This window comes from Agelaius tricolor, unplaced genomic scaffold, assembly GCF_023055355.1.
Source record: "Agelaius tricolor isolate 1412-34295 unplaced genomic scaffold, bAgeTri1.0.p SCAF_12, whole genome shotgun sequence".
In the NCBI taxonomy this organism is placed as follows: Eukaryota; Metazoa; Chordata; class Aves; order Passeriformes; family Icteridae; genus Agelaius; species Agelaius tricolor.
In genome coordinates, this window is record NW_027269272.1 from 9,777,532 (window position 1) to 9,801,668 (window position 24,137).

General features: G+C 37.4%; 1 protein-coding gene across 1 annotated transcript in view; it reads right to left on the reverse strand.

The window, feature by feature from the left end:
- Positions 1 to 234: 234 nt before the first annotated feature.
- CUL3 (cullin 3) overlaps positions 235 to 24,137 on the reverse strand; it is a 55,715-nt gene continuing 31,812 nt past the window's right edge. The window contains exons 4-16 of the mRNA XM_071437500.1: positions 22,759 to 22,919; positions 21,741 to 21,855; positions 20,244 to 20,472; positions 18,456 to 18,601; positions 15,426 to 15,602; positions 14,221 to 14,391; positions 12,728 to 12,835; positions 9,298 to 9,422; positions 8,838 to 8,934; positions 7,839 to 7,973; positions 2,716 to 2,902; positions 1,830 to 1,975; positions 235 to 1,227 (exon numbers count right to left, since the gene is read on the reverse strand). Of these exons, the coding sequence (XP_071293601.1) occupies positions 1,096 to 1,227; positions 1,830 to 1,975; positions 2,716 to 2,902; positions 7,839 to 7,973; positions 8,838 to 8,934; positions 9,298 to 9,422; positions 12,728 to 12,835; positions 14,221 to 14,391; positions 15,426 to 15,602; positions 18,456 to 18,601; positions 20,244 to 20,472; positions 21,741 to 21,855; positions 22,759 to 22,919 (1,929 nt within the window). The 3' untranslated portion in view covers positions 235 to 1,095. The remainder of the gene's footprint in view (positions 1,228 to 1,829; positions 1,976 to 2,715; positions 2,903 to 7,838; positions 7,974 to 8,837; positions 8,935 to 9,297; positions 9,423 to 12,727; positions 12,836 to 14,220; positions 14,392 to 15,425; positions 15,603 to 18,455; positions 18,602 to 20,243; positions 20,473 to 21,740; positions 21,856 to 22,758; positions 22,920 to 24,137) is intronic.

A 24,137-nucleotide genomic window follows, 5' to 3' on the forward strand; every position in this document is an offset into this window, starting at 1 on the left:
AAAATTTCATTACAGTAACAATTTTTTATTGCATGTTTAAAATGCATTTTTAAAAACAAATAGTGCACGCTGGCTTCACTTTAATCTCCTGAAATATGCATTTATGATGGGAAGCCCTGGGGCTACAGCTCCATCTATGATGTTTATTAACAAAATATAATCCCAGTACATCCCCAGGGGACAGTATTTAATTCCAAAGATTGTCAACCCTGTACTCTAACACACTTGAATTAGTTGTTTGTGTACACTAAATCCATTTATTTTAAATTTATTTTGTCTACATTTAGTGAAATAAAAACATCGCCCTGTACAATCCACCATCAGCAGTGAGTACAACAGCAAAAATTATTATACAGTTTATACACACTAAAATCTTGTCCTTTTTCCTATAAAGAAACCAGAAAAAACCTAATCAATATAGAGTTTAATTTAGAAGAACTCAAATTACAGAAGGGAAAGCCAAAATTATTACGGTCTTTTCTGAGCCCCCAGAAGTTCCTGATTCATGTTGTTGGAACAGTGAGTGCAGCTGGAAGAGTGAAGCATGCTCAAGTTGTCTTCTTGGGTCTTCAAAAAATTAGCAAGTATTTAAATTGAACATGTCTAGTTAAAAAAAAAACATTTGAAGCAGAGCAAGGTAAGTGGGAATTTTGCCTTACCACTTGTGGTTTCTTTTAAACCCAACTTATACAATGCGCCAAGTGCTAAGCAACACTACAGAAACACATTTACATCAACACTGAAGATCTGGGGAAATGAAATTCCAACAAATTTATTTTTTTAAATGAGCTGTATTTTCTAAAGTCATTTTTATTTCTCTGTTTTCATACAGTATTGAAAACAAACGCAGCACATTCACATTTTCCCGAAGAATTGTAAGGATGATCTCTACAGGGATAACGTTGAAAAGCCTGAAGCTCAATTAATTCATGTCAAAAACTCTCAAAAGGAGTAAAAGGCTTGATCTGAATGGTCTAGAACATGTACTGTAATTTAATAGAGAAGATGGTCGTCTTAATATTAATGATTTAAAAGAACTTCCCAGTTCATGCGAAGAGTATAGTCCAAGAATAAATCAAATTTTCTGAACGCATTTTATGCTACGTAAGTGTATACTTTGCGATCCTCAGGTGTTCGTGCCAAATATTCTCTCTCAATAAGTCCTTCAATACGTTTTTTAATAACAACTGGACTTGGTAAGAATCGGGCCTTCAGCTGCTGAGTTACCTAAAACAGAATAAAGCCAACAATATAAAATCACAGCGCAAGGAAGATCTTGATGTACCCTAACAGAACACAACAACCAGAAAAATGTATTCAGACAGAGATGGTGACAGCTACAGAGCATAAAAAGCAGCTTGCAGACTTCTGACAGTCCCTCCACTTGCTTGCTCATGTTGGGGTATGATTCAAAGCTCCACAGAGGCATGGTCACAACCTGAGAATGCTCCCAGTTTCACAGCTCTGAGGGAGTTCAGGAGGGCAAAATGTGTCATGTCCTGGAGCTGTGTGAGCTTAGCAGTGAAAAGCAGCAGGACTGCTTCTCTGCTCAGTAACATGATCAAAGCCAAAAATAATGTAAAGCACACTGGTTTGCTTTTCAAGCAATTTAACATCATAGCAGCACTAAAAGTAGGAAGGAAAATTAGATACACCCGTGAGTACATCCTAAGGTGAAGAGTAAGGATTTAGGTGTCTTCAGAGAGACATGGAGAAAAGAAAGGATGGGTTAAATACAGCATCCCTCAAAAGCCTTTCAGAATCATGTTAGTAAGAGCTGTGTAACTTTAATGAGATAATAGCAAAAGCAAAACTCAGTACCAGCATACCTCTGCTACTAGCACATTGTGTTGCATCTTCTTTCTAGATTTCATTATCCGAACTATAGCAGCTTCTATCTCATGTTTTCTGTCATCATCTACTTTCTGCCTTGTTTCTTTCCTTTCTGGATCAGATTCTCCTTGTTTGGCAGCAACTTGAAGAAAATAGAGAATGTAAATTATGTTAGCAAAATTAAAATGTGTTTCATTGTGTGTTAGCTTCACTATTTATTTCATCTAGACATCAAGTTATATTTTCCTGAGTTTTGACATTTTCAAAGTTGATTTTTTTTTTTGTTTAAATGAAAAGCAGCCACAAGAACATACTAACACTTTCTGGCATATTTTGATAGCAACTGACAAGATAACAAACTGTTATTTAATTACGACTATGTTAAAATTTGAACAGTACTCAAATCTGCTTGCAGGCACAAGCACCAGCACTTCTATAAGCTAATGAAGTGGTTATTATACACTCAGCTTCCCTTATTTGTTAAACCCAAATCACTGCCCAAAACCATTATAAGCTACCTGGTACTTGAAAATGGCTGTTGTATCATGGGCTAAAAACATCACTCATTTCACTGCAGTACAGCAACTTATGAGGCAATTTTCCTATTTCTGAATCAATCAGTAGCATATTTTTCATTTTATTATTTAATTTGGATTTTATTTTTCTTTCAGTATTTCCTGTAAGAGATAATTACAAATTTTGTAAAGTAAAAGGCTTAACTGACTTCCATACTCTTCTTGGCATTTGAATTTTCATTTTGATGCAACTAATCACCAAGAAAAAAAAGTTTTCTCCTTTTACCTCTATGGACATCAATCCTGCAAAAGATGATTTGAAGTTTTAAGGCAGACTGCAAGAGAGTAGAATATAAAGCTGACTTACCCGTCTGAATCTTGACTCTGTGTAGTTTAGATGTGAACTGATCATTCACTGTAAATATGTGACCATTTTCTATTTCTTTTGACTTGGGCTCTTTTGTGAGGACACGTTGTGTTGGTTTGCCACATGCAAGGGACTGTAGGGCTCTAACCAGTTCTCTTTCAGGGATATCAGTTTCTTGCTGAATTTCCTAAAGAAGAATACTTTGTTAGCTCATGGCTGTGGCAGAAGTTTGTGTGTTGCACACAACATCAGGGATTGCTTAAAGTAAAACTGTGATAGTTGTGGCACTTGAAAGGTCAGGACTCGTTCAGCAGCAAGGTCTCAGTGGGTACTGTTCAAAATGATCCACCTGGGTCAACACTCAGTGAATTCTGTCACATGAACAGTCACCATGAGCTGAAGGAGAAGAATGAATAACCAGCTGTTCCATTTCCCTGTAACTTCTGAGAGGGCTGAAAGCATTTGTTAACTGTTTCCAGGGTTTGCTGAACAGGGCAAAACCAAACCTTCTGACTAACTCAGTGATGGAAAACATCCATGATGTTCATGACCATTCATGAGCATTCCTGACCAAGAGATGCACAAATACTTTTGTGTTCAGCCATGCTGCTAAAAGAGATCTTTACAAATGGAGCAAACAATGTCTGGTTTCACTGCAGCAGACAAATACTCTAGATCATCATACCTCCCTTCTGAATAGCTCCAACAATTTATTTACAGCCCAGATGCCTTTGGCTAGGACTGCTCCAGGTGAAATACAAAAAGAGCCCATTATAGTGCAGCAAATATATGAATTTTGAAGAAGACTGTTTGTAAAACGTGTACATAACCTGGTGTACCTCTGTCAGTGCTCTCAAGAGTCAGCTGAGAGATGGATGTTAGGCAAGTCAACAGTGGTCATGAGCTAGTAAATAAATTACACTGGATGCAGAATGATGCCTTAATATGCTCTAGGAGAAGGCTAACTATGCTGCTCTCTCAGACCTTATGTATTTACTGAGCTCTCTTCAGTAAAAGTTCATTTCTTCTCATCTCTTTTCTTCCTATTTCTAGCCTGAGGAAACTGCAGACACTTCTGATTCCACATTCTTATTCAGACTCTTGAGGGACTTGTAGGAGCTAAAGAGGAAAAACAAACCTTGCAGACAAGCAGCTGTCCCCAAGAGCTATCCCTTTCTCAGCTTCCCCAACTTTGCTTCCAAGGGCAGTATCAAGCCCTTTTGTCCCCATAAATTCCTGATTCTCGTGGCACACAAGTCCATGTGATGACCTTAGCTTAAAAACAGTAACAACTCCAAGTGATCAAAATGCTAAGATCTGTAAAGAACTATTAACAACTTGTTAAAAGATCTTTAAAGAGTGACCAGAAGAATCAAACTAAATTCTATCAAAGAATGTTATTTCTTGAGTGTACTCAAGTTATTTCTTAAATCAACCCAGAAAAAACAGCCACTTTTCTGTCTTCAGGCACCACTGACAACATTCAATAAAAATGATTTGGATGTAGTGGCTTTGACTCAGACTTTTATCAAGAATTAGACTGCACCTCATGCACAGCACCTCACTACCAGCTCTCTGTGATGCCAAGACTCAGACAAAATGGGCATTATTTTTCACCTTGACACTACACACAGAGGTGGTGACTTTACGTGAAGCCACATAAAACTGTTTTTGACATAAGGTCAAGTGAACTGGAATGAGGTAAAAAAAATAAAATCACCCAGTCAAAAAAATAAAAAAATCAGGGGTTTTGGTACCTTCTGCTTATAGATGATTAGGAAATACTATAATGTTCCTAAGAGTATTCTTAGCATAATGCATTCAGAAATACTTATACCATTTGAAGTTGTGAATATCCACATATTTTAACTATTTCCTAGTATCAAATCATTTCTTCCCAAGCTGCTCATAGAAAGTTACTATTTCTTCCTTTGCTGCTTTATTTCAAACACAGTTGTCACCTTCACACATTTTTTTTCAGATTCATTACAAAGTAGTATTTAAAAAAAATCCCAAGAAGCTATAATCCTTTACATGGTCACAACAAAAAAACCTTACTGAAATGGACTGATCAGCCCAAAATTTACCAAACCAAGGGAAGGTGCAAGATTTTAGAGCTTAGATAAATGAAAAGCCTTAAAGGCTACAAACCAAACCCAGCTTATTAATGATGTAATGCCAGTGACATGCAGGCTCCCAAACTTTGATTTTTGATCAAACTTTGATTTTTAAATTAATCCTTTCAAAACTACATCAGTTCTACAAAGCCATATATACATCCTCTGCTTTTAACAAAAGTGAAACAAAGAGCAAAAGGGAGTTTGAGGGGGTTTCATGCCACCTATCCTTATATAAACCACTATTTGCTGTTGTACTTCACACTGAGCCATGAACACACTTGAACTATTTCACTTTTAGAATTTATGACCCAGCATTAAAGTAAGGACCACAAAGAATTGCACTGCAATATGCTGCCTCAGAAGGAGCCAAAAATTTCAAGCTGAATAAAAAAAATGCAGTTATGAATGTAAATGGGAATAACAGATGTTCCTGTGCTCTCTTTCCCTCAGCCTGCAGCATAATGTTTTCCTGAACATATTTTTATGTAGATATTTGATGTAGCAGTGAGAAATGTATACTTCTTCCTCATCTCCAAAAATGCCTTATTTTAAAAAACACATTAGATTTGTTCACAGGAGTAGTACTGATTACACAATCTCAGTGCTAAAATATTATCAAGTGATAGCTCTGTCTGGGGGCTACAAAAGAAATCATTCCAGGTATGGAACTCTGACAGTTCTATACAAGAAAACAGATTATTAGAAGGAAAATGTGCAGGAAAAAAAAAAGGAAAATAATTTTATCATTTTTATAATAAAAAGTGTTTTTAGTTTTATTTACAGACTGCAACTTGTCTGCCTTCCAGAGAATACAGCAAAAGAGGGAATTTCCTTTACAGTTCTAATATCTAGTTTACAGTTCTAATTTCTCATTTTTGTGGAATTATTCCACAACTTCTACTATGGTCACATCTGTATTTCCTGTTTGTTAAACATAAAGAACCATGCTTATTTCTGATGCCATTACAAAAAGTGAGTATCTCACCTTTTAAAATACTGAGCTGTAATGTAAATCAACTGAAAAATATGTTGAGTATAAGACTTGATTAGAAATTGAATTTGTAGAAAAAATTAGCATTCTTTGAAGGCCTGCATGAAGATTCTTCCTCTTCCACTTCAGAAGCATTAACCTACATCTATATGGCCAATAGCTATTTTGCATATACAAATAAAATGTTGCTGTGCAGGAATACAATAAATGTATACACTTTTTTGTGAAGAAATTTTCTAAAACTATCTTTTAAGTTTCCACAGTATTTTATGGATAATTTTAGCATTATCAGTATCCCATTTTTTCCTCAATCACATGGCCTAATGGTTATTAGGATTATTATGAGGATCTTATCAAGTTTGCAATTAATAATCACACTGAATGAAAAATAAAACAGCAAAGTCTGTTCAGCTGTGAAGGCAACTTCAGATGAATCTGTTGAGCTGTGAATCTGCAGAAACACTTTGTGTATCAGACAGTTTTAGGATACAGCAGCACACACAAGTCAGCTCACGTGCTCTGCTGCACTGAAAGCACTCATCTGACACAAGAGAGAAGGAATGGGTGCCCAGCACTCAGCAGTTCATCAGGGTGTCCAGTAATCAATGAACAAAGATAAAATGCATTCTCCTCTGAAGTTTTCATAAGCTTTCCTGGCTGGGGTCAAAGACAATTCCCACACACTTCACCAAAGAAACCAAAGAACACAAATATGCCTCCTTAACGTTTTAGTTCAAGTGGGACACAAAGCAAGAGCTTAAGAACTCCCAAACCAGAAATAAACAAAACATACAACCTAAAAGCAGATGGACATATTTCTCTATCACCTGGTCTTGGTAAAATAAAGTATAATTTAGAGTATGTATTAAAAACTGTATTTTTCACTGCTCTCCCAAGTGTTATTTATTCATATGTGGGTAAGGCTCTACTACTCATTAAGCTTTCAATTTGGTGGAAAAAGGCAGCTACCAGCCCAATTTCAAAATCAGCTTCAAGAAAAAAGAGAGCTGTTAAGTTCCCCTCCTTGTTTTCACTCCCTCAAATATTCTGCAAAGCACTCAAAGCTGTAATGCTCCTGCAATGGATTTCATAACACACAGGACTTTGTGTTCTAAAATAACATTCTAAATTATCAGTAGTTTATTAAGAGTCCCTTATCAAATCCTGCCTTCCTTAATCACTACTGAGACCATTTCAAAGAAACCTTCTTTATTAACAGGCTAGAAGTATGCCAAGTAAGCTGAAAACACAATCCAAACAAAAAGGCAGATGATTACTATGCATAGCACAGTCAAAAGCAGATGAGAAAACCTGGAAATCAACTGTTCCAAACTGCACCCATACTGCTTTTCAAGGCTGCCAATGCTCTCTCAAACAGAAGATAATGTCCAAAATAAAACTATCAATTTATCTAAACAATATAGTGCCCACACAACAAGGCACATGATCCTCCTCCTCTCCTTAAGCCTTCATCATCATCATCATCATCGTCGTCTCTTAGCTGACATTTTAGCCTTTCCCAGCACACCCCTCTAGTCTCCTTGTTAAGAATGTATCCAGACCCTTTTTCACTGTCCTTTCTGGCTGATCAGCTCAGAGAAGGGCTGGAAGTTCTTTGATTCATCCTCCAAGCTCAGTCCAGCCTGCCAATTTTACTTATGTATCCAAGAAGCCAGGATACAAACCCTTCTCCACCCTTTGGCCTCTAAATCCAGCTTCTCAAAGACAAAATGAGGAAATGGAGCCACCTGCTGCATTTCAACTTCAGCTTTTCTACAGCTCAATGGCCTAGAACAACCACACTCATAATTCTCAAACATTTCTGAAACCTTCAGCTCTCACATAATTTCCTCCCCAAGAACTGCTTCCCAGGTGCATTGCTAATGATCTGCTTGGCCTGATCCATACTCAAATAAAATGAGAGGCACCTGATCTTCAAATGCCTAACTCAAGAGGACAAGAAAGTGCCCAAACCAGTTATTTAGAATCAGGTGAGAAACCCAGACACTTACCTCAAAAGTGTATTTTTCTCTGTTGTTAAATAGCATTAATATTGTCATCTGGAAAGTGGAGACTTGCAATATGTGCTTCCGTGTGTTTGAGCCAGTTACTTGGGCACCTCCTACACCGACTTCTGAGCCATCTTCCTATTTTAAAATTCCAAAAGTACTGTTAGATTACTCTTCACTGAAAAGTGTTTTATCCTGGTAAGATGAAAATTTCATGTGAAACATTTCTCCAGGAGATCAGCCTACAGAAGTGACAGAAAGGCAAACACCTGGGGGCATGGCCAGGATGCTCCTGCAGCAGCTGCCTTACAATGCCAGGGAGATTGAGCTCCATACAGAGCCCAGGCCAGGCCATCTACAGCCACCAATCAAACACTGACCATTGCTAAGGATGGAGACTCCACCACCTCTGAGGCCCCTGTTCCATTACTTATCCACCCTTCAAGTTTTCTTAAGCTTACCTTTAAAGTTATCAACCTATTTATCCCACAGTAACACAATTTCAACGTCCTCACAAGTGCATGTTATTAATACTTTGTTGTAAGAATTTTGCTTTCAATTTGCATAGGCTCCTACATCCCCAAGCATCATACCATTACTAGTTCCAGCTTAGCATTTTAGTACTGGTCTAATCACTATAAAATTCCTTTCTTGTACATATACAAATTAAGCGTTGGACTTCTATAAATGAAAAGCAGGCTAAACTTGGCTTATAAGTAACAAGTTTCTTTTCACTTTTCACTGACAGTCAAAAAAATCCAAACCACTTAAACGGCTGAGGTCCCTTCAAGATCACATTTATTACTTTTCTACAAGTAAAAGATGATGCTGAGTGATGCATTCAAATTAAATTCAGAGGGGGAAAAAAAGTCAAAGCAAAACTACTGCACAGAAATTCTCAATGGGTTTGCTTCTATTTTACAAAATTCTGAAGTTACAAAAAAATTGCATTTGCTTACTTGTAACAAGAGATACAATATTTATATAATCTTGATTCTCTACCTTTTTAACAGGCCCATAGAAAGTGGCATTGAGATCTGCAGAACCCATGTGATGCTGGAGTGTCAGCTGTCGCCCACTGTGTTTGGCTAAATAAAATCTGTAATAGAATTGAAATGAAAACAATATATAGCTCACATTTTGTATTGAAGAGAAAATAAATTTAAAAAGTTACATAGCCTTTTGGAGCTATTGAGGACATTCTTAAATTTTTGCTTTTTCAAAACATGAACTTCTGTCAGAATTTTATTTAAAAATCTCTCAAAACCTCAGGCATCATAATACAAGTATTGCATTGTCCAATTTTTACATAAGCTGAAAAAGAACAGTTGGCCAGCACATCTTTAACAATAAAGCTGTTAAAGCATTAAAAAAACATCTGTGCAGGTAAAAAAAAATTGTACAGGTAAATTTAGAAAGTTCCTTCGTAAACCTCTACCTAAAAATCTGCAGTAATACATACCTTCTAAATATTTCAAAAGCATGTCTGGGAGCTGGAGGGATGTTGCACTTTGGTGTGGCTGACTGGGTAGGCCAGTAACCTGTTGTGAGGACACGCACTGTGAGATCAACACCTCCTAGTGAGACCTAGGGGTAATTGGAAGAAAACATACACTATTTTAAAACAAGACCATGTTTCACCACTTTGTATCAGTGTAAAATATTTAGAATTTTGTCTAGCTACAAAAGAAATAGACATATCTGTAAACATTCTTTTTACAAAACCAGACAAATACATTGATTCATCACTATCAGAGTAGATGGTACAGCAAAAATCCTCTACATTATTCCCCTCTGGCATTTAAGAGCACACAGAATTGAACAAAAGGAATTCTTAATCAAGAACTAAGTGTCTGTGATCATAAACAGAACTTGTGATACGTACAACAAATCTTTGTAAATGGGTTTTTTGATGACATGCAATAAAGCTGGGTTGCATGAAATGTGTCAGTTCCAAAATAACTCTTTCTAAATGTACTCTCTGGAAGAAGGGAGGAGATACTGCTTATCTAATACTGAACCATAGGGAGCTTATCTCTGGACTGCAATGCCAACAGTGACTCACTTTTGCACAGCCCACCTACTCCCTTTCCCTAAGGACAGCCATGACTCTGAATATTCAGCACTGGTGAGGAAACATTCCCCAGCTCAAGTGCTGATCTATAAAGATGTGTTCATAGATGATAAAGGTCTGGCTACCAGTGATGCATAATCCTCATTAGGTATCCCAACTAAGCTGAGCATTATTAAGCTTAAAATGGACTACTTTCAGCTTTAGGAGTAGAACCAATACCTTCAAAGAACACACATTATGGGCAAAAAAACCCAAAGCAAACAATATTCAACTTACATAAATCCACTACACAGAAATAGAACACAATATGTTTTAGAAGGTCAAAAACTGCTACCTGAACTCTAACTTTCACTATCCAATAGCAGAGCAGCATTTCCATGCACTACAGAAGAGTTTTTTGTATTGTGTGTACTGAAAGCCTGTGTGCACCAACCAGCTTGTGCCCAGGAAACTTCTGACAAACCTCAGCAAGTTTCAACAGTTTTCTTCTTCCAGACAAAGTGTGGAAAAAGGCCATCAGCACAGACAGAAAGATACAGAAAATATATTTATCTGGAACTGAAACATTTGAGCTGAGATGGCAACAATTTCCCCAAAATTTTTGGTCTTTGCCAGACCAGAACAGAGCACTAATTCAGAATGTCTCCCATCCTACATGATAAGCACTAAGCAGTTGGTAACACAAAAAAATTTTGGCAGCACTTTATTTTACAAGATGTCTTTTCAGCATGAAAATGGTATGAACTAGTGGAAAGTACCCTGAAGTGACCCAGTCTTTACAGAACCCCAAGAAGAGTTCCAGGATCACAGTTACAAAAATTTCTCAATCTCTAAGCCTGGACTTCCCCTGGTGCTGAGCTTTCCACTTTCTGAGAGCAAATCAATCATCTACACAGCCCTTGGCACTGCCTGTATCTCAGGATAGAGGATCCAGAAGGAAACTTTGCAGGTGGGATTACTGTGAGAAAAGCAGATGCCTGACACCTCTAGGAGGCACTGTACACATTCAAGGTACTGAAACTGTTTAAAAAGGAGCAGAACAAACTATTTAATAAAAAACACAGTATCACCAGCAATTGAACAATAACAAAATCCCCCAAATCTTCCTGCATTTCCTGAATAGTACTTCTGGAAATTTCATTAAAAGGCCACGATTAGGCTGACCACAAGGAAACCATCACATAAACTGCTGGTGTCTTGCCAAGAGAAAGAAGTAGTTTTAAATAAAGCCTAACAGAACATCTGTTAACATTTTAAATTCATCTTCTTAGCTGTATATAGTTAAAAAGAAGATAGAGATATCATTTATTAACTCATTTATTTTAAGATTGTCATGTAAATGAATCTTTAAGCACAACCCCCTCTTTCCCTACATGTCCAAGCCAGCCATGCTACCAAAAAAGGGGAATACTCCAACAAATTTTTATTGAAATTTACATTTCAAGCATTCCAGAAGCAAAACATGACTAGCCTCTAAAGCAGAGACACCAAACAAACCAGTAGTAAAGCTGCCTGTTCAAAAACACCTTTATCCAATTCCTCTCCATCCTTTTCTGAATCCCCTTAGAGAACATGCTGGTCTCCCACTCATGATGAGTCACAGAATGCTGATGAGGAGGATTTCAGCCAACTGCTTCAAGACAACAAAGATTTCGTATCACCTTGCACAACCAGGGACACTGGACAGAGTTTATCCATGAAAATATTCCTGGCATCCAGACTTCTGAAACTGACCCAAACAGGTTCATGTACTGACCCTACTTACCTGCACACAGGGAACTACTTGGCTGTTTATTATATACTATTAAGTGTTACTGAGCATCAGTACAGAAAAAATAATGTTTTAGAGAAAGTAAACTGATATCTCAAAAAGAATGATGTCTCCCTAAAATACTCCAAGGGCCTACTCTTACAAGGCAGTGTAATTTTTCTAATTAAACAACTAAATCAATATTTGACAATTTGCAAGAAAACTTCCAAAACTAAATTTTGACATCTGCAATAAAATAGCAGTTTTAGCAAAGGCATTGATTGTGCTAGGAAAGCTCAACTTGAGATGGTGTGCTTTGCAAATACCTGCAGCATGCAGCATTTTTCTTGCTCTTAGCAAAAAATACACATCACAACTGACCATTAACCTTGAAGAATGGGAGGCTTTGTTGAGAAATACTCAGGGGCAGAATACTGGGGTGGGCACAGTTGGGGGGCACAGCTGGGGGGGGAGAGGCACAGCTGGACTGGCACAGCTGGACGGGACAGGCACAGCTGGGGGGTACGGGCACAGCTGGGGGGTATGGGCACAGCTGGCAGCCAGGGGGTACGGGCACAGATGGGGGGACGGGCACAGCTGGATGAGACGGGCACAGCTGGCAGCCGGGGGGCGGGCACAGATGGGGGGGGACAGGCACAGCTGGCAGCCGGGGGGCGGGCACAGCTGGGGGTACGGGCACAGCTGGGGGTACGGGCACAGCTGGCAGCCGGGGGCGGGCACAGGGCGCCCCCTGGCGGTGCCGCCCGGCAGAGCCGCTGAGCCGCGCAGCCACGGCCCAGCCTTTTGGACACACAGATTTTATGGAATGGAACTGGCACTTCTTGAGCTGTGGATGGAAGTCCCAGCTGACTCTGGCATTTCAGGAAATGCTGATACACTTTATAAGATAAGACACACAGTGAAAAAAGGAACAAGCTGCACAAGCTGACCAAGTCCTTCTCAGCACACACATTTTCCAGCAAATGAAGAAGCACAAGCACAAGAATGGACACAGGTGCAGGGTTTGTACTGAAGCAAAAGGTCAAGCACACAGACCCCAGCACTTACCCCTGTTGCCTGAAGATGTTGCCTGAACTCATCCATCGTTGTGTTTGAGATGCTCATGTCCCTGAACATTCCTTCCAGTTTCGACGTGAATTGACATCCACATTCAGTCTAAAACCACAAAATCATTTGTTGTACCAGCACTACGATAACAAAGCTTCTGACAGGCAAACTGCAAGACTAAAGTTAGCTTATAAATCCCCAAAATTACATTTCTGTACTTTTGGTTACTGGAATTTCCATTTGCATTACATTCAGCTCTCAGAAAAGACTCCTACCTTGTATAAAGATCTAACCCTACACAGATCTTAACTTGCTTTCCTTCTCTTTTCTCCATTATTATATTTATGTCTTAGATTTCTATATCATATTAAAAAAACTGAAATATTAAAAAAACCGTGAAATCAAATCAAGACATGCACTTTCACCTGCTTTTAGCACAATTCTGTAAAGGGGAATGACCCTATTTATATCACAAGGAAACCCCTGTTGTCCTGGGAGTTTTTTATTTTGAAGGCTGACTGCAGACTACCCAGCAAAATTCCTAGGCCTTGTGAGAATCAGGAACACCTGCACATGGACAGATGTGCACAGGCAGGACTGTGTGCCCATCTCTAACACATACTGGGAATAGATGGGAAAGGAAGCCTGCTAGATTCAGCATCCTGACCACTCTGCAGCTCTGTAAGAAAAGAGGGCACCTCATGTGCACTGATTCATCTTGCAAATGCATGTGTGCCCTGTGCTTTCTGAATCACCAGGCTCAAAGTGGTGGAGAGGTAATTGAGAAGGAATTAATACTGAGAAATTTGGAGAAATCTGATACAAACAGGCTTGGCTCACTGATAGAATATGAAGTTCAAAAATAAGCAGCAGTGCAGTTTTAGGATCCCTCTGCTTCAGAAGTGCTCTAATTCTTTGTCATGCACCTTGAGAAGAAGCTGCAATAGAACTTTGTTTAAGGTCTGTTCAACTTTAGGCTTTACATTCTTCTCCATCTCGTGGTCTATTTAATCAGTATTTACTCAGCTAAAGAAAATAAGTTTCTAAAGACTGATATGAAGGTTTTTTTTTTTTTTCAAACCACTTAATCAAAAAGGAATTGAGCACTATCACCAGTCTGCTGATGGAGACAACTAAAAAACAACAATACAAGCAGTAACAAAATTGTACTGCAAATAATGGAAAATCCAGGACAAAACATAGTCTTCAAATTCAGTCACTGCAGTTCTCCTATTATTTAAAAACTTGGAAAAAAATTGTTTTCTAGGTTGCACTCTCATCACAGGGGCTTTTCAGTACTTCCTTCCTTTATTTCCATGAAAATATTTGAAAAACCTTTTGTAATTTCTGTTGGGGCTTTCAAAATCAGCTCTGTATTTAGCAGCCATTAAGATTATGTTATCTGTATGTCTCATGTAAAACCAGAAGAAACCATATTTATGGAAAACAAAAAAGAAAGAAAACCCCCTAAAATTATGCAAGTACTGTCTTACCTTTAATTTGGAGATCATATTTTTCTCAGAGTCATCTGAAACACTCTTATTTGTGAGAAGCCTTCTTGCCAAGTGCTGCTTGTAATAGCGTTCAAAAACATCTTTCTCTTGCATAAACCTGAATAAAACCATTGCCTTATCCAATATAGTTTCTACTTCTTGCTCTGTTAGCTGTAAAAGAAATAATTTGCTGGTTTTAATCTTCCAGCACAAGTGTCTTACACAACCTAAGTACTTCAAGTAATTCACAGCAGCAGATGGTCTAACAGTAGCCAACAAAACTGGTCCAATATATGATTGACAGCTTAAGAACAGCGCACTAACTCAATAAAGTAGAGTAAGAAATAGATCTAAAATGAAGGGAAAGGCAAGAGCAAGGGAAAAGGGAAACAATGACTGGGTAGAATTTGATAAATACAGTAAAAGTTCCTGGGTAAGTTTAAAACAGCATGAGGGAAATCAGTATTAGGAGTAGAAAAGTTCATTTGGAATGAAAGCTTTTTACTGTTAAGACATCTTTTGCAAAGCCTGCCTAGTGCCACACAAATAAAACGATTATTTGTTTTATAAAAAAACAGGATTTACTATTTGATTCCCAATGTCTTAGTTGTATGCTCTAGTACTAAGTTTTATTTAGAGCAACTGAAGCCTCAGCTGAACCATCCTGTCCAGTCTGGATTCTGTACCTCAGAAAATGTCATGAAAGAAGCTAAGACTGAAGGCAACAGATGTACTCAGAACGAGAACACAGATATGGTAACAGTTCTCTGGTATGTAAAACCAGTAAAAAGCAGCAAAGATAAACCCTTTTCTCTAACCAAATTAATTTTCAAAAGACATTATTAGATAATGAGAATAGCTGCCAAACTATAAATATACTTAAGGAAATTATACATAAGGTTTGAAAAGAAGAGAGCTGCAGAATCTACCACAACCTAATTGTTTTTTGAGACAGTATCTGCTATAAGTAGTTCAGGTATGCTGCTTCAGAGAGAGGTGACAAGCCACAAAGACCTCCTTATGCCTGATTTTTCGGTAAGTTTGGATCTAAAGTGTTATGAGCACAGACATGTTACATACACCTTTTTAAGGTAAAATTATAATTTCTCTTAATATAAAAATAATTCTGCAAAAAGCAGCTTAGTTTAATTCCATCCAAGCTGACAGCACAAAAAGCATGATATTTTGAGCTGATTTATACTTACCCCCTTGACTCCCTTTTTCAGCTTATCATCAATAAATAATGAGAGGTACTCTGGAGACCTGGAGTTGAGGTTGAGGAAGTACTCAAAGTCACCCGCAATCGTCTGCTTGAAGAGCCGGTCATTATTGAAAGACTCCTGGAGGAAGCGATCAAACCTACTCTTCAAGTCCAGCAAACCCTGTCAAAAATGAGAAGAAAGCAAAACCATTTTCACTGATGTGAAGCTGTAAGCTGGGAAACAATAATAATAGATGAGGCTATAGAGAAAACCAGATCTACAGTCAGAGGTTCTGCAATGCTCTCTGTTCAGAATGGTTAGAAAGTATCTGAAATGTCATTTGCCTTTTCAAATTTCTATTGCTGCCATGAATCTCTTATAGAAGCAATTTTCACATAAACTGGCTAAAATATTGGTGTCAAACACTAGTACAGTTTGTTATAATACACTTCTCAGATTAAGAAAACTTTTTAAACACCCTTGTTAAACAGGTTGACTTCCTGTATTTTTGAATCAACAACTTAAAGGGGTATTGCACTCATTAAGCCTTTTCTATTCCAAACAACATAGACAAAGTCAGTATCATAAACAGCATATGGGAAAGCTGAGGCTAAGCACCCATTAAGTGCATCCCTAGAGCTACTGAACAAGTTTGAGGAGAAAACACACTGCAACAACAGGCCTAAACTTGTCAGTGTTTGTTTCCCTCTAATTTAATCCAGGGACATGTTCTGCATTATTCAGTTGTGTGTTTCTTGCTGATCATTAGGAGTCACTGGGAGCATATGAAAATTAGATACATGCATTAGGGTCCTGAACTGAACTGCCTCCTCTGAACTAAACCATTGGACTCTCAGCATCATTTTTAGATCTCCACCCAAGGTTAAAGAAACTGCAGCTAGAAGGGGGAAGCATCTTAAAATCACCTGAGCACCTTGCTAAGTAAATATGATACACACAGGTTTTAACTGCGACAGCATTTGGCAGGCAGGGGGAGAGAATTTCACTTGAGTTAGATTTGTCATGGACAACCACTGCCTGCAAAAACTCTTTAAGTTAAATGATATTTATGTCTTCAGGTTCTTAAGAAATTATTCATATCAGGTTACTTAAAGAAGCCATTCAAGAATTACTCAAAGAAGTAGTAATATTTCTTAGGAACTCACCATCTCACTTAAAGGAATGATCTTTAGACAGGCTAATTAATGCGTATTAGAAATTTTAAATTCAAAGTAAATCCCACTATCTCTCTGTTTACCAAGGTTAGCTCATGTCTCCTCTCCAGGAGTACACCATCTGAACAACCTGGTGTTAAACAGGAGAAACTGTTAGTACCTTGAATTACAAAAGCATTTCAACATCCCTTCAAACTATTATACAAAGTTTTAAATCTAATCCCCTGGCAATGCTGTTGCAAGCATCTCACCAATTATGCTCAGGGTGATGTCATGTTGTGGAAGCAGTGCTGAGCTATGAGGGAGTTTTTTTCTTGATGATTTATTGCAGCTTCCATGTCTGTCTCCTTAGTGCTATTGTCCTTGACAGATTCACATGAACATGGCTGAGATGAAAAGAGCAAGGTGCTTTCTCAATTCATAGATATTCCTCTCTGCTTCCATCCCCTCAGTGGAAGTGGTGGATAAACCTTTCTGGGGGTTTTTCAGTCTGAATGTCAGTCCCTGCCCCAGGACATCCTCATGAGATGCTGGAGTCCATACTGAGGGGCTGAGCTCTGCCAAAACACGTGGGCAAGTGTTCCTCAGCCTCATTTTGCCTTCCACCTTTGTGACAGGAAACCTTGATACTATCTTTATAATTAAGTTTTTAGATCTGTCTTTCTCACTTAAATTTTTTACGATACCTCTTTAGGCCCATCAGGAGCTAAAATTACTTCAAAGTAATCCAGACCCTTATTTTTCTCATAATTTGCACACATTCCCCTTCCCCTGTTTTATTTTTTTCTAAATCACACCACCACAAATGTAAGAGTCCTTAATCATTAAAGCCAATAAATTTTCAAGGGCATTCTCTCTTCTTTTTACCAGGCCTTGAAGAGGTGATTATTGTGCAAGCCTGGTAAGAAGTTTGCTTCAGCATTGCCAGAAAATTAATGATCCAATCAAAAATGTTTTTATACTCAAATGGCTTCTTCAAAGAGTAACCAGTTCTAGCACAGTTATTGTCTTCAAACAAAACAGCAGATTGACAGACATACATTAAATGTTTCTCATGAAGAACAGACACAAGGACTTGAACCACACATTTTAAAAAAATGAAATGTTTAATGAATACACACTTTCACAAGAAATATAAAACATCTTCCAGCTATAGAAACACAGCTTTAAGGTTCAATAAACTCTGAAGTTTTATATGCAAATTTCAAACCTTCTTCTCAGAGACAATGGAAGAGAAAAGATGACAAATAATTCTGAAGCATATTTTGTGATCTTGATAAATTAATGGTACACATCACTTAGTGAGAGAGAACAAGAAAGAACACTCTCATCTTTTAACATGCAGAGCTGTTCTGTTTCTTATGGAGACAGAGAATGGAATGAGTAATTTGTTATGACTTGTAAACACATTCACCTCTCAGTCACAGCTAAGCTTGCCATGAAATATTGTCATGTGATTTTTGCCTCAATAAACACTGATAGCTAATGTTACATAAAATTAAACAAAGTGGACACTATAAAGCTATTTGTCAGCAGACATACAACCCACTCTGGAGGCATAGCATTTAGGGAAATCCAAGAAGTTTCCAGCAGTTAGATAATTAGGCTGAGTAAGCTGTTTATTAAAAGCAAGTACTAAAAGCACAAAAACTTAGGATGTGCTTTCCAACCAATTTTACTGAAAGTTCTAAACATGTCTGAAGATTCAGAGAACGTACATTAAAAAACATTTATAAATGTAGCTTATTAATAACAGCCCCTTTTGAATCAATACTAAGGTATACCTTATAAATTGTGTATGGTGAACTGCTAATGTGTGGGATGTGGGAAAGAAAAGGAAGTTCAAGTATTTCACTACCTGAATGTAGTCAACTGGATTCTTTCCTTCTCCCTCTTCAGAAACCAGTGCTTTGCCTTGCTCTCTCAGGTATGAGCTCATGCACTCACACATTGTCTTCAGACCATTTGGCACACGGCTGAACAGCTTGTACATGCAAGCAAGGTCTGCAAGGAAGAATGAGAGATTATGCAGGACACCTCTGTGTGTTACACTTCTGGAACTCATTCATCTCAGAGCTAAAGCTGACAGTTGAAGTTCAGCCTCTTGAGCCACAGAAAGCATCCTGTAACAGCTCAGGCACCACATTCTTCTGATCTCCTCTTTGCTTTACTGCTGACTGCAGCAGCATCAAAATGAAAATCAGAGACTGTATTCAATTATTCTAGGTTGTCTGTAGCAGGGAACCTGTCATTGCTGACCTCCAGGACAGCAAAAGATGATGTTAATTCTAAAGGATAGTGAACCTATTAGACCTTCAGCAAGATTATACTTTCTAGGGGTATTTAAGAAGTAGTTTCCAAGATTATCATTCCCAAAATCAAGCATTGCATCCAACTTTTTTTTTTTTTTTGAAAGCAAGTTAAACCAAATAGAACAGCACTAATGAGATGCTTGTTTCTGTATTAAAAGCAAAAACTGGTAAAAACTCAGAGTTGAATTTATATTTATCTTAAAGCCAGTCATACACTTTTACACTACTGTGTTTCATCCACCTAAAATAATGAGATGTGGTTTAGGTTGAACATTGCTTTCCAAAAGAACAATCCATCCTTGTACCTTTGTGAAAAATCTCATCTTCACAAAGCAGCATTTCCACTCTACTAGTTAACTGAATCAAACCAAGGCCTATAAAAGTTAAACAAAATCCTGTATTTTATGAATACCCTGCAATATCCTTGCATCCTCAGCCTGAAGGTTATCTAAACTGGATATTAAAGAAGAAAGTTTTAAGTATAGTATTATCACTTTCTTTTTAAACAGAGTAATTCTTTTTTACAGCTAGGAAATGTGCTCACTTTGTGCTCTGACTATCACCTAGTAATTGTGAAGCTGCTTTAATGAACAAAGGCCATTAATCTGAGCAGCAAAGCTGTTCCCCATTTCTCATGGCTTTAGAGTGAGCACTGATTTCTAAATATTGATATACTACAATCCCTCTCTTCATTATGCTGCTTTAGAAACTTAGGTTCTATTTCCATAATATTTTCATTCAGTCACTCTGTCCCACATTAACCTCTATTAGGGAAAAGCAAATCGAGCCAAGCCCTTCTGTTTCAACCACTTCAATAAGCTGCTACTTATCCTCAGAAAGAGCCAACTCCTTTCTGCAACAACATCCCCTCCCCAAGAATTGGCCCTGCAATGCTTCTGTTTAAGTCTTTTACACAAGTACTTTTAAAATAGCTGCCTGTGGGCCAAAAAATTGTGATGCATTTTCACAAATACATATTAGAGGAATGGAAATAATAAAATAAAATGGCTCATGGTCAACTGCTGACAAAAACCACTAGAGTAGTATTCAATATTCAATTCAATAGTATTCAATGGTATCTCATATTTCTCATGAGATACTCGGTTTACCAAAAAACTACCTGTATCTGGTACTAAACAGAAACAAGTTAAGTGTATGGGCTCTGTTTTAAGAGCCATTTAATAGTCACTGAATATTCTCAGATGTTTGTGAAACAGTTACTAAATGTTTCCATGATTACACAGAAACACAGATGTTAAACTTGACTTATCCCACGTTTAAAAACAATAAGCAGTATCAGAAGCATTTGGGTCTCACAAATGATGCAGTCTTACCTTCTGTCTTCCCATTTTTCAGCATATGAACTAGCCCAGAGTTCTCCATTTCCACTATAGTTTTCATATGCTTGGAAATAAGCTCCCTCTCAACAACTTTCACAATGGGTTCTTCTGTTGATTTATCCAGACAGTGCATCACCCGTTCTATTTCTTCATTAATTCTAGCTTCTACTTTCTTTATATATACAGAAGCACTGTTTTCAGCTAAAAATTTCTGACTTTCCATCTGTGATTAAGACAAATTAATACTTTAGGTTTTTTTGTAAAGGGTAAAAAGAAAACATGTCAGATCAGCATTTATAAGCAAGTTTAAATCAAACACAGCACGTTCAACACATCAAAGATTCACATACACACTTAACATAAAATAAAGGTTCTATTATACTAAATGTGTTACATAAGGGGGTACGTGCAATATAAACAATGTGTTTTTCATAGTAAAACAACCCAAGCCAACTTAGTTTCCAGTTACCAACTACAGTTTTAGCCACAGGTTCAAAGAAAACTAAGATGTGGAAAGGGAAGGATCAAAAACTCCTTCCAAATACCAGTTGATGGTAGTTCTCCTTATTCTCATTAGTAACAATGCTGAGCACATTATTTCACGTCAAATTGTTTTTATTCCTACTGGTCACCAGAATCTTTGGAGAAAAGATGTCTTATTTTTCAGGCAAAGCTAAGTAATAGAACTTAAATGAAAGTAATTATTTTTCTTAATTTTATATAAACACCAATGAAAAACAGAACACTGACATTTAAATGGCTGTGCAACATATGCTTCTATTTTTCTAGGAAGTTAGGAGATTAGAGCATATGACAATTGATCCTGCATAAGAAATGGGACACTCACAAATTACCTTATCTAGATATTTTTAACATGATTTTAATTCTATCAATTTCCAGCAATAGATGACCATGATTACACTCAACAAGCACTTAACTGGCTTTCCTCCTCCAAGTATCTTACAAAAAAACCCTCAGAAAATATTTGGAATGTATTATTTGGTGGTTGATGAACAACTGGAGAGCCACTTGGATATGCTTAGTTCCTTGACTTGGTTTATTTCATTACAAAAAAACCCTCACAAATGTGGAAACTATGAAGGTATCAAAGTTTCCTCAAAGGCAGTTTGACAGGTTTCCAAGCCTGAAACATTTTGAACCTTTTATGCTACTGGCATTTCAAAAAGACTGTGGGGCAAAGCAGATCTAGACTAAGTTACATGAAATAATCTAAAGCAGGCACAAGATTAGCATGATGATTACTGTACATGTCATTGGCACCCATAGCTCAAAACTTCATTCAAATTATGCTAATTCTGTAAAATCTTGGTTACTTTTCCTGGCAAAGTTACTGATTATTTTTCTTATTTAATGGAGATGGACATACTCATCAAAAAAGCAACAAGTATGTAAAGTACCACCAAATCTGACAGTTCAGAGATCTGAGAGTTATAACAGCATTCCAAATATGATATTAGAATATTGCTGTACCTGAAAAAATTCTGCAGACATCTCCAAAAATGGAGCCTCAAAGTCTTCTTCATAGACTGACCTTCCTTCAAGACCTAGAATCATTAACATCTGGCAAGCATTTCTTATTGCGCCTCTGCCAAAAAGTAAGTTGTTAACAACTTGAGAAATCTACATGGTTGTAAGACAGAGTACACAGCAGAATAACAACTCATAAGACAACATTAACTTTAATAAGATGTAGCAATAGAAAGTCCATTCTAATCTGTTTGGTACATGGCATTTTCAGGAACACTACACAAGCACAGTCTTTTGGTTTTGTTCAAAACTAAAGAGCTGACAATGTTTATTAAGTATTTTAATGCAATTATTAAGTATTTTAAATGCAATGACAGGGACAAACAGCTCAAGTTCCACTAATCCATAAAATTATGAAGAATATATATTAATATATAGGAAATATAACCCAAAGTAGTACTTCAAAGAAACCTGCACACATAGGTCAGAATTGAGCAACTGCAACTTCAAAACAACTGCACATGTGGAAGTCGCTATGCAAAGTCTGAGGTTTTTGGATGGCTGGCTGTTTAATAAAAGCCAATCACACAAAAATCTAAAAAAATGAAAAAAAAAACCCAGCTGAACACAAAATAAATGCCACCAAAATTCAAATGTATCAGCAAGTTAATGAAAACAAAAGAACTGCATCTAGAAAAAGATTCCACTTTCTGGCAGTAGGGGACAATACACAGCTGTAGCTGGGGAGTCTTTTTCTTTTCCTGAATTGCATGTTGGGCAATCTTAGTCACAGAAATGCAGGCAGAGTAGCAAGGAAAATATTGAAAATGGTATTAACAAGCTTCCCTGTTTACCATTATGCTAAAATACAATACACAAAGAAATGTTACTCCAGAACTGAAGAAATTTTAGTCACAAACGTGATCTTAAATAATGAATTATTTGTGTATGTTCTTGAGTCACTCTTTATAAACTGACAGCTATTATTTACAACAAAAGACTCCACTTACAAACATCTTACCTGTCTACAACTTCTCCTTTCCTCTCTCTTGCAATCATATCCAGCAGAGTTTGCCTCAGGTGATCCCTGATGCAGCCATAACGTACAACCTGATCTCGAAAAATGATCAGGCCCAAGTTGTAGACATTCTCCACGTTGTTCTGCTGCACATACACCCGGTCCTGCAGCAAGGGCATGAACAGCAATAAAACTGTGATTTCACTGCAGCAATGCTATTCAAAAATGCAAGAGATTGATTGCTTCTCCACGTTGGAAATATGACCAAATGTATCTCTTCTCTCCACAGAAAGAAATTATGTATACCCTTCAAAATTCAAAATCAGTCCCATTATCCAAAACTTCATTTACACTGGAAGTTTTATTTGGCTTAGGAATATAAGCACAGCATTTATGACTAAAGCAAGCCATAGCAGATCGACAGCCTTCCCACATTTTAGTCTGGGTGCAGAGGAGTCTCCAAGCACTGACTAAATGCATAGCACTATTTGCAAGAGGTTTTACTTACCTACTCAAACCCTTCCATCTCTTTCTGATCTTTTAAGAAAAATAATTTAACTTCCCCCTCCCCTCTATGCATCTTCCTACCACTCCTTTTAGGCAAAAGATATTCAATATTCAGTGAAATTTCCTGAAACAGCATCATTAGATAAAGAGCAGCAAATATAGAGCCAAAACAAAAAGAGTTACAATCAAAATCTTTATGGATTAGTACTGCAAAATTTTACATAAGACTTCTGTAGCCATCCCTCCCTCCACCCTCCCCAAATTCATTTTCATTGCACTTGAGCAATATTTCAAAGCTTTGTTACGTTTCATTATAATCTCACCCATACACCACCTCCTCCTCAAAAAAAGAAGAGGGAGAGAAGAAAATATTTTTTACATTTCCATGTATGTTTAAATTCTATCTCCTAATATAATCTCTATCTATGGGAAAGATCAAGCTCCTCAACTACCCATTTTTTATGCACCTACATTTAAAAACCAACACTGATCCTCAGATCAGCATTTTTAAGAATGCACTGTCCAAAATCCATCATACAGATTTGACTGAGAGTGCTAAGCAGCCCCCAAGTCTCTTACTGCTACCCAAAGAAATGCTCCAAAAAATTGTCTCTTCTTTCCTATTCCTCTCTCCCAACTTAACCCTGAAAAAAGGAAGGCTATTAATCAAGTCACTAGCAGACAGAAAATGCATGTATTTGATTAATAGCTACTACTGGGTCAGGCCACTTAATATTAAGAATAGAAAAACTGAGGTTTTACAACCCCTTTCTGAGATGAGCAATCATTATTTTTGTTAATTTCTGTCAGGGCATAATCCATTTCTCCTATATCATAGTTTGGGCAATTACTAAAAATACTGCTTTGCTACCACT